Source organism: Microtus pennsylvanicus, chromosome 5 (genome assembly GCF_037038515.1).
Source record: "Microtus pennsylvanicus isolate mMicPen1 chromosome 5, mMicPen1.hap1, whole genome shotgun sequence".
Taxonomy (NCBI): domain Eukaryota; kingdom Metazoa; phylum Chordata; class Mammalia; order Rodentia; family Cricetidae; genus Microtus; species Microtus pennsylvanicus.
The window spans coordinates 45815211-45832969 of NC_134583.1; the positions used below are offsets into that span (position 1 = coordinate 45815211).

The 17759-nt window shown below is 37.1% G+C and overlaps 1 protein-coding gene and 1 pseudogene across 1 annotated transcript; both read left to right on the forward strand.

The window, feature by feature from the left end:
* Window positions 1-8068: 8068 nt before the first annotated feature.
* On the forward strand, window positions 8069-8919 carry LOC142851294 (olfactory receptor 56B2-like; annotated as a pseudogene).
* A 6040-nt stretch (window positions 8920-14959) lies between these two features.
* On the forward strand, window positions 14960-15925 carry LOC142851295 (olfactory receptor 56B2-like). The gene has a single exon (XM_075975172.1). The coding sequence runs from the start codon at window positions 14960-14962 to the stop codon at window positions 15923-15925; it is 966 nt and encodes a 321-aa protein (XP_075831287.1).
* The last annotated feature ends 1834 nt before the right edge of the window (window positions 15926-17759 follow it).

The window sequence follows — 17759 nt, forward strand, 5'->3', positions numbered from 1 at the left end:
ACTTTTTAAATCTCTGGCTTTTTAAAATGCTAACTTAAAAGGCAAAAAGATACTTGGGCCTTTAAAGGTTAGATCAGAGCCTTTGAATGAATGGATCCTACATACAATGAATATTGAGACATTTGACTATAATACTGAATCTTGGGTAGAAGAAGCAATTTCTAAAGTATGGAGGAGACATCAAAATTCCAAATGTTTTAATTGTGGCCGAATATGGAATCTGAGAAGGGATTGTAGACAAGAAATTCCTAAAAATAATATCTCCTCTGGGAATGCAAAGAATAGGAGGACTCAGCCTTCAGGTATATGTTGAAGGTGTGGAAAAGGCAGACATTGGACCAATGAATGTAGATCAACAAAAGACAGATAAGGCAACCCAATACCATTGGGAAACTCCTTGCGGGGCCTCTCACAGGCCCTCAAGCCAAAAGTGGCCCAGCCATTCTCTTTACCTGTTTAAGACATGTCTCACCAGGAAAATTTGAAAAATCAAGAGTTAAACAAAGCACAAGATGGGTTGACTGTATTGTATCAGAAGGTCAAAGAAGGAAGCTGAGGCTGTATGTGGCTAATATTGCAGTAAACTTATGAGGCCTTGACCTGCTACAGTAATGGAATGCCAAGATTAACATTCCTGCAGTCCCAGGAACTCATAATTCTGGGAAGGCTATAATAAGGTGCTTTACACAAAGGTCACCAGCCATTCAGGCTACACAAGAACATAAAGCAACTAGCAAACCTTTAGAGGTACCAACAGCCCTACCTTCAAAATGGTTAAATGAGAAGCCTATATGTGTTAAGCAGTGGCCTTTAGCTGAAGATAAGTTGCAGGCTTTGGAACAGCTGGTACAAGAGCAACTAGATGTTCACCATATTGAAAAATCAACCAGTCCTTGGAATTCTCCTGTATTGTTGTTAAAAAGAAATCTGGAAAATGGAGAATGGTGATAGATCTAAGAGCTGTCAATAAGGTAATTCAACCTATGGGCCATTTACAAGCTAGAATTCCTCTGCCTTCTCTATTACCAAAAGTATGACCTCTTATAATTATTGATTTGAAATATTGTTTCTTCACTATGACTTTACCAGAAAAGGATAGAGAAAAATTTGTCCCCACAGTGCCTAATTATCATAGTTCTCAGCCTACTAGGCGATGGGCTATCCTCCCACAGGGAATGCTCATCAGCCCCACATTGTGCCAATACTTTGTAAGTCAGCCATTGGAAATGATTTGTAAGCAATTTCCTAAGTCGATAATTTACCATTACATGAATGACATTTTGCTATCTGATACAAACATGTATACTTTAGAAAAAATGTTTGAAGAAGTAAAAAAAGTTTTGCCCCCAAAGCCAGTACATTCAGTAGGATCAAAAACCCACTGCGATTGTTCTTGAGTTCTCAGTATTCCTCATTGTCCGCTATGTTCAGCTAGTCCGGATTTATCCCATGCTTTTTCAGACCCAAGCCAGCTGGCCTTGGTGAGTTCCCGATAGAACATCCCCATTGTCTCAGTGTGTGGGTGCACCCCTCGCGGTACTGAGTTCCTTGCTCGTGGAGACTGGAAAGATGACCGAGCAGCTAAAAGCACTACTGCTCTTGCAGAATACAATTTCCAGCACCTACATGACAACGGACAACCATCTCTAACTCCAGTTCCAGGGGACCCAACACCCTCTTCTGTCTTCCATGAGCACCAGGCATGCACAAGCTGCACATGTGAATATACACACAAGGCATTCTTATACATAAAATAAAATAATTTTAAAGAAAAAAAAGTTTTGCCAAAATGTGGATTACAAATTGCTCCTGAATAAAATACAGAGAGGAGAGTCTGTGAATTAACTAGGTTATAAAAGAGGTTTGCAGAAAATTAGAACACAAAAGGCACAAATTAGGAGAGACCAATTGTGGACACTTAGTGACTTTCAAAGATTGTTAGGAGATATTTCTAGTCTAAAATGTAGAAAATGTATTTTAAACAAATAAGTAAAAGAAACAGTGGTGTACATATTCTAATATCTAACAAAAAAAGACTTTAAATCAAAATTACTCAGAAGAGATAGAGAAGACATTTCATCCTCATTAAAGGAAGAATTCATCAAGAGCATATTATAATTCTAAACATTTATGTATCAAACAGGTGCACCCAATTTCATAAGAAGAAACAGTATTAGATCTAAAATCACAGGTTGACCCCAACACAGTGATACTTGATGATGTCACTATATATTCTCACCAATAAATAGGTCATCCAGACAAAAATTAAATAGAGAAACTCTGGAACCAAACAACATTATAAATCAAATGAGTATAACAGATTTTTCTAGAACACTAAAGAGCACAGTTTCTTCCCAGAATCCCATGGAACTTCTCAAAACCTTACCAGCATCCTTCAGTTCTTTCTAGAGCATTTGCATGTATGGATTAGCACACTTGCTTTTACACTGCTGCTCAGCTGAGTAGTACTGGGGCGTTGCCTTCTGTAAATTGCTCAGGATAGTCATCTTCAGGGTTCATGGAGAATTATATCTTCACAGTCAATGCTGTTCCAAGCTCGTACCAAACTCACGCTTGCTTCTCTGCAGCCCGTACTGTCTCTCTCCAGAGCATCTCTTCTCATGTTCAGTGTGGATATGGACCAGCCTGGAGGTTGCAATTGACTACAGTCTTGTACAGGTGGGGGTCAAGCCTCTAGCTACCACTCCTGTCTGCTTCTTCTGTGGAATAATAGCTCTCTTTTTTTTAACATGCTTAATATATAATTCAATTGCAAATGATAAAAATTTTGGTTTAAGAAGTTATTAACCAAATCTTTCTCAAAATATTTAATTATAGTTTAAGAGATATTTATTTGGTACCTTTAAATTATGTCTTTTTTCAAACACATTTTATTTATTTTCTTTTAATTTTCATAATTAGTAGACATATAATAGTGCATGCATTAACTTGTTAAAAATTTAAAAGAATATAAAATTAGAGTTATTTGTTGTTAAGTTTTGCTGTGATCACCATTGCCATTTCTACTTCAGACATTGCAAATCCAAGCATATCTAATTTATTAAACTTTGGCTCAGCTTCTAAGTGTGATAATGTTTATTGTCAATCTCTTTGAAAATAAATAAGCTTATGAAAATCAGATCCAATGTTATCTGATGCTTTTTTCAAATTTTTAGTCTCACTTGTAGAGTTCTCAGGTCTCCATATTATTTCAAATAGATACAGTTATACAAAGTGAACTAAAAGATGAGACTTTGTATGTGAATGATTCAAATAGTTACTATTATAATACATAACTCACAGACCTTTAACAGAATGCTGAAATCACATAAATACCATGACTGTTATGTAAAATAACACATTTATTCTCGTTACCTTCACTATATGGATACTTACAAACAGACATGTGCATAATCCAAATGAAATCATATACTACAGGAAACAGTAGGATGGAAATCTCTATCTACTTATCCTTCTCCCATAGTGTTACCTTGTTTTCCTTTTTATTGTATTTTTAATTTAAATTGTTTTTATTAATCTATATATTTTTCTCTTCTCTCTTCTCTTCTTCCCTCCCCCCTTCAGTCCTTTCCCAAGGTCCCCATGCTCCCAATTAACTCAGGAGATCTTGTCTTTTTCTATGTCCCATGTAAATTAGATCCATGTGTGTATCTCTTGGTCCTCTTTGTTGTCTAGATTCTCTGAGGTTGTGAAGTATAGGCTGGTTTTTCTTTGCTTTATGTCTAAAAACCACTTAGAGTGAGTATGTATTATATTTGTCTTTCTAGGTCTGGGTTACCTCACTCAATATGATGTTTTCTAGATCCATCCATTTGCCCATAAATTTCAAAATGCCATTTTTTCTGCTGTATAGTACTCCATTGTGTAAATGTACCACATTTTCCCTATCCATTTTTTGGTCAAAGGGCATTTAGGTTGTTTGCAGGTTCTGGCTAGGACAAACAAGGCTTCTATGACCATAGTTGAGTACATGTCCTTGTGGCACTATTGAACATTCTTTGTGTGTATACCCAAAAGTGGTATTGCTGTGTCTTGAAGTAGGTTGTTTCCTAATTTTCTGAGAAATCACCACACTGACATCTAAAGGAGTTGTACCAGCTTGCATTCCCATCCTCACTGCAGAAATGTTACCTTTTCCCCACAACCTCTCCAGCATAATTTGTCATGAGTGTTTTTGTTTGTGGCCATTCTTACAGGTGTAAGATGGAATCTCAGAGTTGTTTTGATTTGCATTTCTCTGATGGCTAAAGATGTTGAGCATTTCATTAAGTGTCCTTAACTATTTGCTGATGATATGATAGTTTGCATAAATGTCCCCAAAAAGTCTACCAAGGAACTTCTACAACTCATAAACACCTTCAGTAATATAGCAGGATACAAGATTAACTCAAAAAAATCAGTAGTCCTCCTTTACATAGATGATAAATGGGCTGAGAAAGAAATCAGAGAAACATCACCTTTCACAGTAGCCACAAACAGCATAAAGTATCTTGGAGTAACTGTAACCAAACAAGTGGAAGACATTAAGCTTTTGAAGAAAGAAATTGAAGATACCAGAAAATGGAAAGATCTCCCATGCTCTTGGATAGGTAGGATCAACATAAGAAAATGGCAATCCTACCAAAAGCAATCTATAGACTCAATACAATCCCCATAAAAATCCCAACACAATACTTCACAGAGCAATAATCAATTTCATATGGGAAAACAAAAACCCCAGGATAACCAAAACAGTCCTGTACAATAAAGGAACTTCTGGAGGCATCACCATCCATGGCATCAAGTTCTATTATAGAGCTACAGTAATGAAAACTACTTAGTATTGGCATTAAAACAGACAGGTTGACCTATGGAATTGAATCCCAGTTATTAATCAAAGACCCAGTTATTAATTCACACACCTATGAACACCCGAGTTTTGACAAATAAGCTAAAATTATACAATAGATAAAAGAAAGCATCTTCAACAAATGGTGCTGGTATAACTGGATGTCAACATGTAGAAGAATGAAAATAGATCCATATCTAACCCCACACACAAAACTCAAGTCCAAACAGATTAAAGACCTCAATATAAATCTGACTATGCAAAACCTGATAGAAGAGAAATTGGGGAATAGCCTTCAATTCATGGGCACAGGAGACTATTTCCTAAATATAACAGCAGCAGCACAGACACTGAGAGCAACAATAAATAAATGAGACTTCCTGAAACTGAGAAGCTTCTGCAAAGCAAAGGACACAGTCAATGAGACAAAAAGGCAGCTACTGAATGGGAAAAGATCTTCACCAGCCCCACACATCAAACAGAGGTCTGATTTCCAAAGTATATAAAGAACTCAAGAAGTTAGACATCAAAATTCCAAATAATCCAATTAAAAATGGGGTACAGAACTAAGCAGAGAATTCTCAACAGAAGAATCTCAAATGGCTGAAAGACACTTAAGGAAATGTTCAGCTTTCTTAGTCATCAGGTAAATGCAAATTTAAACGACTATGAGATACCATCTTACACCAGTCAGAATAGCTAAAAACAAAATCAGCAATCATAGCTTTTGCTGGAGAAGATATGGTGTAAAGGAACACTCATCCATTGCTGGTGGGATGCAAGCTTGTATAACCACTCTGGAAATCATTATGGTGGTATTTCAGAAAATTGGGACATAGCAATACTACTCTTGAGCATATATCTGAAAGATGCTCAATCATACTAGAAGGACATCTCTGCAACTATGTTCATAGCAGCATTATTTGTAATAGCCAGAAACTGGAAACAACCAAGATATCCCTCAATCGAAGAATGAATAAAGAAAATATGGTACATTTACATATTGGAATACTACTCTGCTGTAAAAACAATGACATCTTGAAATTTGCCTGAAAATTGATAGAACTAGATAAAACCATCCTGAGTGAGGTAACTCAGGCCCAAAAGATGAACATGGTATGTACTCACTCATAAGTAGATACTAGCTGTAAAGTAAAGGATATACTATAGTTCATGATTTTAGAGACGCTAAGTAACAAGGTGAACCCTAAGAGAAATATACATAGATCCACCTAGGAAGTGAAAATAGAGAAGATTGCCTGACAAAATTGGGAACATGGGGGTGAGGGAAAAAGGGAAGATGGAAGAGGAAGCAGAAGGGAAAATGGAAGGGGTGAGTAGAACTTGAGGGAATGTGATGGTCGAGTTGGAGGAAGAACAGAAATGAGAGCAAAGGAAAGAGATATTTTGATTGAGGGAGCCACTGTGGGGATAGCAAGAACCTGGCACTAGAGAATTTCCCAGTAATTCACGAAGATGACCCCAGATAAAATCCTAAGCAATAGAGGAGAGGGTGCCTGAACTGGCCTTGCCCTGTAGTCAGACTGATGAATATCTTAAATGTCACCATAAAACCTTCATCCAACAACTGATGGAAACAGGCAGAGACCCACAGCAGAGCACTGCCTGAGCTCCCAATGTACAGTTGAAGAGTGGGAGGAGTGAGAATATGATCAAAGAGGTCAAGACCATGATGGGGACACCCACTGAAACAGTTTACCTGAGCTAATGGAAGCTTACCAACTTTAGCAGGACAGGGAAGAAACCAGCATAGGTCCAAACTAGTCCCTCTGAATGTGGGTGATGGTTATATGGCTGGGGCAGACTGAGGGGACATTGAAAGTAGCACTAGAACTTATCCCTACTGCTTGTATTGGCTTTTAGGGAAACTGTTCTCTTTGGATGGATTCTTTGCTCAGCCTAGATATGGTAGGGAGGGCCTTGGACCTTCTCCCAAAACAGTGTGCTTTATCCTCTCTGAGGAATGGATGGGGGGTTGAGGTATATAGGTAGAGGGAATGGGAGGAGAGGAGGGAGAGGGTACTGGGATTGGTATGTGAAATGAAAAAAGACATTTTTTTCTTTAAATAAATAATGATCTGTGAAAGTTTTCAAGTTGAAAAATAAATATAAAATTCTGTTTAGTTTATTTCATTGATTTTTTAAAAAGTTTTTTGCTTAAAAAGGCAAGATTGATTGCAATATTAGCATTTAAGATCTTGGCTTTCTTTAGCAAGGAGGAAAGAGAAAACTGGCTGTGGAGGAGTGTGGGGGCTGCTCATACAAGTGCATTCATTTGTTGTTTTGTTTTTGATTTTTTAGACAAGGTTTCTCTGTAGCTTTGGAGTCTATCCTGGAACTACCTCTTGTAGACCGGGCTGGCCTCAAACGCACCGAGATATGCTCATCTCTGCCTCCTGAATGCTGAGATTAAAGGCTTGTGTCACCCACGCCTGGCTGCATTCATCTTGTAATAATGCATCTAGTTTCACAGAAATGGATGTGTGTCAATTTGTGAAAGTGCATCACCTAACAAGTATTTTAATGGTTAACTGATTTTGATATAAATCAGTAGTAGAGTATCCAGTAAGTAGGAGGCCCTAAATTCAACTCACAGCAAACCCAAAATAAAAACAAACAAAATTTAATTATTATATTCATATTACAGACTCTAGCCTATTTACCATTATGAGATAAATATGTATTTGATTAATTATGTCCAAAGATACATACTAGTAATAAAAATTTTGTCATACATAAGTAGAGAATGTAGAAATATTTTTGTTCTAAAACACACTGCAATCTAAGATTGTAGCAAAGAAAAATTTGTACATTAAAGTCTCCCTTGGGATCATATTTTAGGTCTCCAGAGAAACCATCAGTCAACCCAAATACAGGCATCACACTGTGATATCCAGCTATTTCCACCATGCACAGAAGATCATAAAAAATTATAATTTCACCTCATTTTTTATTTCTCAATTGGGAAATAGAAGGAATGCATGGTCCATAGAATTTCCAGTTATTTGATGAATTAAAAACATATTGTGCCATATAAGCAAGTTCCTACATCATAAGAATAATTAGTGTTGGTGACAACAGAATGGAAGGATGAAGATACAATTTATCCTCAGTTTCATACCCTGGGTATGTCTGCATCCAATCCTGTCACACAGACAACCAAGAATAGAATGGGGACATTTTTTTTATTAGCAAGATATGTTCATTCTGATGGGAGTTCCAGGTATTCTTAGCTGGCAGCACTGGCTCTCCCTGCCTCTGGCTCTGCTCTATGCTTTGGATCTCGTTGCCAACACACATATTGTGACTGTCATTTGCCAAGAGGCATCACTGCATCAGCCTATGTATTGCCTAGGCATCCTGGCTATTGTGGACATGGTTCTGGCAATTACCATCATGTCGAAGATTTTGGTTATCTTGTGGTTCAGTGCCAAGACCATCAGTTTCATTGAATGCTTTACCATCCTCTTTTTGTTGCCATGGAGTCAGACATCTTTGTCTGCATGGGTATAGATAGGTATGTAGCAATTTGCCGACCACTGAAGTACACTTCAATAGTTACTGAAACTTTTCTGATCAAAGCAACTTTGCTTATGGTCCACAGAAATTGTGTAACTCCCAAGTCAGTTCCTGTGTTGGTTGCTCAGGGAAATTACTGTTCCCAGAATCAAATCAACCACTATTTTTGTACTAACTTGGGGTCACTAGCCTGTCTTGTGATTGCAGGGAAATCAGCAGCTTTAACCAGCTGGTCTGGACAACCTGGCTTGAACAATCATGGGAGTTGACCTGGGTTTGATTATAATTTCATATGCTTTGATTCTTCTGAACTCTGCAAAAGCGGCATCGAAGATCTTAAATACCTGCACCTCTCACCTCATCCTAATCCTTTTCTTCTACACTGACATTATTGTCCTTTCCATCACTCATAGCGCAAAAATAAAAGTTCCCCTCATCCCGGTTCTGCTGAAAGTGCTGCACAATGCTATCCCCCTGCTCTGAAGCTCATGGTGTATGCACTCAAGAACAAAGAGCTAAAACAAGGCTAATACAAGGTGCTTAAGATGAATGTCCAAGGAGACTAAAAATGAGAAAACACACAACATCTTTCCTTTTTCAAAACTAGGATGCCTGGTTGTAACTATTAATCTTAAGGGCGTAATAGGCAACATCCTTCAAAAAATCTGTATAGTGTCTTAATATTTATTCTCAATATCACTTAGAATAATTATTTTTTTGAAATAGGATCTCACTTTTGTGGTCCTGGCTAGACTAGAACTTGCTGTATAAACCAGGCTGGCCACAAACTCTGAAAGCTTTAGTCCCCTCTGTTTTCTGAGTATTGGCAATAAAAGCATGGACCATCACATTCAGCAAAAATAAATTTCTTGAAAAATCACAAGTCATGTTATCTAGTAGTTTTCTCAAAGTTATTAGTCTGGCTTAGACATTACTAAACACTCAATGAATATTATGATTCATTAAAATAGATATGTGAAACCATCTATGAATTAAGGAAAATGTAGTTGTGTATGAGTCTGGGACTTTTTATGTAAAATAAAAAAATATGTATTCCCTTGGCAGAAAGAATATCTATGAAATGATATTAATTATGGCTTTTAATTCAGATACTTTGCCTTTCCCATGTGTATACAAAGTCACACACATGCATGTGTACCGATTGAGAATGAATATGAAAATATCCAGTTGTTTATGAGCATCATACAGGTGGCAATAATGGAAATCCCCCATTCTCAGTCCTTCTATGCAGGGTGCACTGATCCTTATACAGGCATTTTTAGCTCTAAAGTTTCTAAATAAGACATTGGATTTTCCCTTTAAGGTTAAGTCAGTTTAAATGTGCAGCTGTCAAGGGACAGAGATGTTAAGGGATGAACACATATATAGAACAGCATCAGATGGTTTTTGAACAAGACTATCTTCTTGGACCAGACTGCACTCAGCTCTCTGTTTTGATATCCAGACAGTAGGCATTGCACAGGGTAAGCAGAGAGGCTTTGCTCAAGTTTACAGTGGCTTTGAGCATATACTAACTGATTAGCGCATTCAATCTCGGAACAATAGATTTGATTTTAATCGTTCAGCTAAAAGACATTAATTTGTTTTTCTTGTACAATGTATATTTACTATTTTCTAGGATGGTAATTCAGAGTAGCCTTTCATAGGAAATATGAATATTGATGTTTTCCCTGAACGAATGGAATAATTGGAAACAGTACAAGTCATGTTTCATTACCACAGGACAAAAAGAGGTATCTGGTGATGAGTTCCCCATATATTCAGAGTACTGTTGCCTCTTACTTGCCCTCACCGCTTTTCAGAAAGATAATCTAACTAACTTGCCTCAGGTCCAAAGGGAGTTTTAAAAAAATACCTTAGATGTTTAAGTAAACCAGATGAACCCACTACCATGTTGAGAGAAGAAAAAGTTTTTTAAGTTTCCGGGTAGGCAAGTAAGAACACAAACTGATCATCAGTGGGGCTTGGAGTAAGGACAAATAATAGATGCTTGCAAAGCTATCTTTTTATAAATATTATTTGTTTAAACCTGTTGTATCAATAGATCTTCTTACTCATAATGACTATTTGTTTCAGAAAATAATCTAGTGCTGAAAGCATTTTATATCTGTGTTGAAAATTTATAAACTGCTTCATTGTTAATACTCTGTTATTTGCTATCATAATGCATCTTTTATTTGAGAGATTTAAAATCATATTGAAGAGACCAAAATTACTTGTATATTAGTAAGCCCCATACTACCTATTACATTTATAACTGTGAGGGAAATGCAATAGAAATAAGCAGGACATTTATCTTGCATGTTGAGTAATAATTGTTTCAGAATATAGCATATAGCCTCTCTGGTATATAACTTCCTGTCCTAGATTAGGGCTATTCACATTCCTTCCAATTTTTCTACTTGCTATTTTTTTTTTTACGAAAACCTAAAAGTCTATCTGCTTATTCTTTGGGATTCCTTTTTTTGAGATGTTTCTTAGACTTATTTTATCTGTATGAGTATTTTTTATACATGTGTGTTTGTATACCATATGTGTGGCTAGATTCCCTGGAACTGGAGTTATGGATGGTTATAAGCCACTGTGTGGGTGCTAGAAACCAACTCAGGGTGCTCTGCCGAAGCAACAAGCACTCTTACCCACTTAGCCATCTCTTCAGTCCATATCGTGGCAATTTTATAGGCAACAAGTTTATCTATTGCATGGTTTTATTATGTAGACTTTTTGGATTTATATAACTAAAAAATAGGTTTAAAAGGTAAGATTGATTTACAGTCTTAGTTGCTAATATTCTTGCTCTGCTACATTGTGGACAAAAGAAAAGAAAAATGATGACCAGGTAACAGGACAGAAGTTGAATGCATTTCTTGGCTACAAAATGTATTCACTCTGATAATGAACTTATATTTTAACATGTATCCTTTCTAATATGCATGTTACATTGTAGTAAATATTTTAACTATTCAATTCAAAGTGTCTTAATTGCACATCAGTTATAATGTTCATATGTTCTAATAAATGTATGTCTGTGTGTAGATATTTATTCTTAGATTTATTTTTAAAAGTTTTGCTTTTTACTTTATTACTTTGTTTTGTGTATGATACATGTATGACTGCATGAATGTCTATGCAGCATGTGCATACAATGCCCGTGGAGGCCACCAGAAGGCATTAAATCTCCTGGAGCTGGAGTTTCACATGATTGTGAGTCATGTAGGTGCTGGGGGATCAGACTCATGTTCTCTAGAAGACTATATGGTACTCTTCACCACTGAGTCATCTCCCTAGCTCTGAGTTCTTAGTTTTCTTAACGAAGTTTTTGAAAAGAAAAAAAATTAAAAATGTAAGGTTGAATACTAACCAATGAGAACAAATGCTTCTGGAGTGGTACATTCATGAAATAAAAATCTATAAGCCTGACCAATGACCAAAGGAATGTGGTGATGATTTTTACCTAAAATGAAAGACCTTTTATATCAAAAATCAGCATTAATTTCCTTGTCTACAGTACAAATTGTAGGACCTTGTATAGACTGGTTTATTATTTCCAGCGGCGCTTGAAAACCAGCTCACAGACTGTGATAATTAGGTTCTCCACTGGTTTATTATTTCCAGCGGCGCTTGAAAACCAGCTCACAGACTGTGATAATTAGGTTCTCCACTGTTTTATTTACACTATGGGCTAACAAGCTGAGGAAGGTACATTCAACATGCCCTAGTATTTTGCTTGTGGAAAACTGTTGAACATAGAGATGAAGCAATTTGATTGCACAAGCTCTAATTATCTCATACTTGGTCTTAGCTTCAGGACAGGACAGTGATGTAACTACTCTGTTTTTCTCTCTCCTTCTCTTTCCTCTTTAATTTCTCTATATCAAATATTTGATCTATGATACCTAAAAGTGAGCATCATCCAACTGTTCTTGCCTTCATTTCCTCACATCTGACTGACACTGGTATCTCCTCATTAATGTTTTCGAGTATTTTAATTATTTATATGGTGGCATTTCCCAAAATATTTTTAGGGATGCTGTACACATGGGATTTTTTGTATATATTTTTATTACATATATGTATTTTAAATATTGTGAATGTTAAATATGCCCATATATGAGGTCTCTAAATAAATTATAACATTTATTTATACTCTCCTCTTCTCTCTCTCTCTCTTTCTCTCTCTCTCTCCCTCTCCTCCCTCCCCTCTCTTTCTGTCTCCCTGAATATGTGTGTGTATTGTACATGTAGACACATACTTGCCATGGCAATGGTATGGAGGCCAGGGGACCATTTGTGAGAGCTGGTTCTCTCCTTCAAACATGGGATCAAACTCAGGTTGTTTGGTTTCTTTCTGGGCAAGTGCCTTTACCTAATGAGTCATCTCACCAGCCCTTCTATTAGACTGTAAAGAACTGATGGGACTGCACCAAGCAAAATATTTGTTTTTCTTGATGTTTTCTTTTTCTACTATTATAGTGTTTCCTTACGATTTCTCTAATTTATAACAGAACTTTTATTGGAATTTTTATTTATCCTTATTTAAGAGGTATACTTTAAATTTTTTATGTATGCTGGTAGAGATCTTCATCTTTTCAATGAAATTCTATATAGACAAGAATTTAATAGTCTAAATTTTTATTATATTCCTTCTTTTGGTTGACTACTCAGTTCATTAATTATTCATTTGTAAACATTTCTTGACATCAATAGAACTATAATACCTTGTTCAATTTTGAAAATATAAATACAAATTAAATATGTACATTAAAAGTTGTATTATTTTATGGGTTTTTTAGTATAATAGCAGAGTTTCATACTCCTGTGATATTAAAATGACAAAACGGGCAGAGTCCCATTAGTTTGTCATTTTTCTAATTCCATCTTATAAAAACCTTTAAAGGTAGTTCTTTATCTTCTCAAAGAAGAGCGATGAGTTTTGTTGAGCTGTAGGTAGATTTGATGGAGTGGTAGGGGTGAGAGCTCCTCAGAGAACAGAGGGGTGCAGGAAATAAGCAACCTAAGAGAATAATGGGCTATCAATAATGGGCTCAGGCACAAGGACATTTGTCTTTTCCTCTGTGAAAGCAATTATCATCGCCTCCAGAGTTTGAAGCCATTTCTGCCTAATCCTGTATGGTCCTAAGGATATACGATGACTTGGGAAGAGGTCTCAGAGATCACCCTCACACCCATTTCTACCTAACCCTGTATGGTTCTAGGGTTTTATTGTGACTTGGGACGAGGTCTCAGAGACCAGCCTCACGAGCATTTCTACCTAGTCCTGTATGGTTCTAGGGTTTTATCGTGACTTGGGAAGAGGTCTTGGAGACCACCCTCATAAACAGGCTTGTCTTGTATTTCTTTCCTTCTTGCAATAAAAGTTACCTTGAGCAGTGTCCAGTGACACTCCAGCAAAAAACTGGGGAAGAGGTAGGAAAGGTTAACAGCGAGAAATCTGATATATTAGGTTTTCCCACCACCCAACACAGCATTAAGTAGCCTCTTGTGATATCTGAAAGTTTAGTCTAACTAGGAATTTTAACAAATGCTCCAAGCATCTTCCCATTAGATCTGACAAGGATGAAGGTGACCTTTCCTAAAGGTTGGAGGGTTGAATTTAAGATTGGTACTTCAGTGTGAGATTCCCAGTAGGATTATGTCCAGGATGGCTACAGCAGCACCCATAATTCTAGAGTGTGTGTGTGTGCGTATGTATGTATGTATGTATCTTATCTATCTATCTATCTATCATCTATCTGTTCTGAGATAAAGACATTTTTCTACACATTTTTTTCAAGTGTGTTCAATGAATTATAGTGTGTTTGCATGGACTGTTCCAAGAACCAAAATAATTGTTACAGATAGAACAAGCTATTTATAAACATAATCAACAGAATTTAGATATCACAGGCCTTTAAATTATACTAATTCCTAAGTGTATGTCTAGGTTTAGAGAGGACATTAACGTATTTCTAAATCAGTTTCTTTAGTATAAATAGGTCTAATCCATTGTCTCAGCACAATTTGTTTATATAAAATATACATAATCTTATCATTCAAAATTAACTGTATGAATAATATATCCGTATATCATAATGTAAATTTATATGCAAGAAGTATCTGTGCATCAAAAACTTTCATCCAAAACACATTAATTAAGGACAGTTATGACATTAGCAAAACCAGATTGAAAAGTCAGGATGTGATATCACATTCCTATTATCTTTATTGCTTGGCTTGTCTCTACAAGGATGGTGATGAACAAGGTACTGATTGTCTGTAATATCCCATGTGTCTGTATGGAGATAGCATAAACACAGTCTTTATTATGGAACTTAAAGGCTGAGTTAACAAAGAGAAAGTTCCACCTACCAAAGATGATCTTATTTCATCATATCTCTGGCTAAACCAGGTGTCTGACTAATAAAAGCAGAAGGATGGGAATAATGAAGACGCCAGATCCTCCTAAATATAATGATCTGTGTTAAACTCCTTTCTGATGACCCATTGCTAGTCTAAACTAACATTAACCTTTTTTCTTCTTAGCAAGAGATGTTCCAGGATCTGACCAATTCCAACAGCTCTAGGTTCCCAGTGTCTGAGTTTATTCTGATGGGATTTCCAGGCATCCACAGCTGGCAGCACTGGCTTTCCTTGCCTCTGGCTTTGCTCTATGTCTTAGCTCTCATAGCCAACACACTTATCATTACCATAATCTACCAGAAAGTGTCACTACACCAACCTATGTATTATTTCCTAGGCATTCTGGCTATAGTAGACATGGGCTTGGCAACCACCATCATGCCTAAGATTTTAGCCATCTTATGGTTCAATGCTAAGACTATCAGCCTCCCAGAGTGTTTTGCTCAGATGTATGCCATCCATTGCTTTGTTGCCATGGAATCAGGTATCTTTGTCTTCATGGCTATAGATAGGTATGTAGCGATTTGCAAACCACTGAGGTACTCTTCAATAGTTACCGAATCTTTTGTTGTCAAAGCAACTGTGTTTATGGTCCTCAGAAACTGTGGGACTCCCATGTCAGTTCCTGTGTTGGCTGCTCAGAGAAATTACTGTTCCCAGAATCAAATTGAGCACTGCCTGTGCTCTAACTTGGGGGTCACTAGCCTGTCCTGTGATGACAGGAAAATCAACAGTATCAACCAGCTGATCCTGGCTTGGACAATCATGGGAGGTGACCTGGGTTTGATAATGATTTCATATGCTTTGATTCTTTGGTCTGTGCTGAAGCTGAACTCTGCAGAAGCAGCATCTAAGGCCTTAAGTACCTGCACCTCTCACCTCATCCTAATCTTTTTCTTCTACACTGTCATTGTTGTCCTATCCATCACTCACAGTACAAAAATGAAAGTTCCCCTCATCCCTGTTCTGCTGAATGTGCTGCACAATGTTATTCTCCCTGCTCTGAACCCCATGGTGTATGCACTCAAGAACAAAGAACTCAGACAAGGCTTATACAGAGTGATTCGCCTGGATCTGAAACATAACCACGAGTGAGAGATTCTCCTTTTTAACTTTCTGCACAATTACCCTTTATATTCTCCCATGATGACAAGCGGTAGAAGAAAAATGCTATGGATAACATAAGAGGTTTAATTTAACATCAGGAATCAACTAAAATTCAGAAGAACAACAACAAAAAAATCACAATATTACTTCAAGTCTCCAGAAGTTGAAAATCTTTAGCATAGAGAGAAACATAATGATGCTATTTTTGTTCAAGAACCCAAGGGAAGAACTTGCAGGATACACATCTCAATAGTTTGTTCCTGGCTAGAGCAGCCAGATAATTTTGAATATATTGGCAGAGATCTTTGCCAATTACTCTTTTAAGTTGGAGAGCTCATCCCATGTATTTAATTCAATTTTTGGGAAAAGACATGAGTTACTTCTACTATTTGCTGCTTATGATTTTTTTTACTGAAAAAGTGTCTTGAATATAAGTTTTCCTAAAAAGATATATAAATACCATCCCATAAAAACCAACTGATAAAATGTTGTCACCAAATAGTGGGCATAATCCCAAAGAACCACAACAGCTCCCAAGATGGGCATTCATGAGTGCACAAGAAACCCGACAGCATTTTCTATCTCATGGACATGAGGATCCTTCTATACTGTTCTGGAAATGTGAACAAACTTTTGTATTTTCCCAGGAAACTAAACAAATACAATTGCCACAAGACACAGCAATTAAGTACTGTCAATATACTTTGATCATAACCCAAACAAAGGTTTTGAATAAAAACTTGTTTGTCAACTTTTTAGTATTTCTTATTAAAAAGTAAACAATGTATATATCCCTTAAATGTTGTTTTGATGTGGATTTATAAATGTGGAAAAATGGAACAAAGTTTATTCCGAGAAGGCGCTAAGGGAAAGGGGCAGGTAGGATGGTTTAGTGGGTGAAGACGACACAGGCCAAGCCTGAAGAACTGAGTTTGATTACCAGGACTCACATAGTGGAAGAAAATGAATGACTTAGGCAAGTTGTCTAGGGCCTCACTTGTGCCTGCTCCCACAAAGATGTAAATAAAAATTTTAAATTAAAAGAGTAGCCCTGTGATAACAGTATCAGTTTCATTATCATCATTTCACTATCTAATGATGTATCCAATAACATCATGATATAAACCTCAAAATGAAGAATAAAGTTGTCTTTCTTAAAATTTGGCTTTTTTATTCATCTGTTTCTTTTACTTCCCGGTTATATATTCTCCTCCCACCTATTCTCCCCTCCCAGTCCCTTTCCCTCATTCCCTGCTCTCCCACTCCCAATCTGGCCACTTCTGTCTCCATCCAGGAAATGGCAGGTTTACCATTGCTTATCAAGTTGCAGTAAGACTAAGCACCTCCCCGTGTACTTAGGCTGGGCAAGGCTAACCAGTATGAGGAATAGGGTCCCAAAACCAATAAAAGAGTTGGAGACAGTCCCTGTTTCCGCTGTTAGAAGTTTCACAAGAGGACCAAGCTACACAACTATAACATATGTGCAGATTGCCTAGATCAGCCCCATGAAGGCTCCTTGGTTGCCAGTTCAGTCTCTATGAGTCCGTGTGAGCCCAGGTTAGTGGATTGTGTGAACCTTTGCATGGTGTCCATGAGCCTCCTCACTCCTAAAACTCCGTTCTTCTCTTCTGCAAGATTCCCCAGCTCTGCCTGATGTTTGGCTCTGATCTCTGCATTTGCCTCCCTCACAAGAGAGTTGGGCCAGGCACCAATCTGGTGACAGGAAACGGCCCGTTCAGGTTACTTATTCACTATTGCTAGAACTCTAACCTAAGGTCCTCACCATAGACTCCTGGAAGATTCCCCTGCACCATGCTTTACA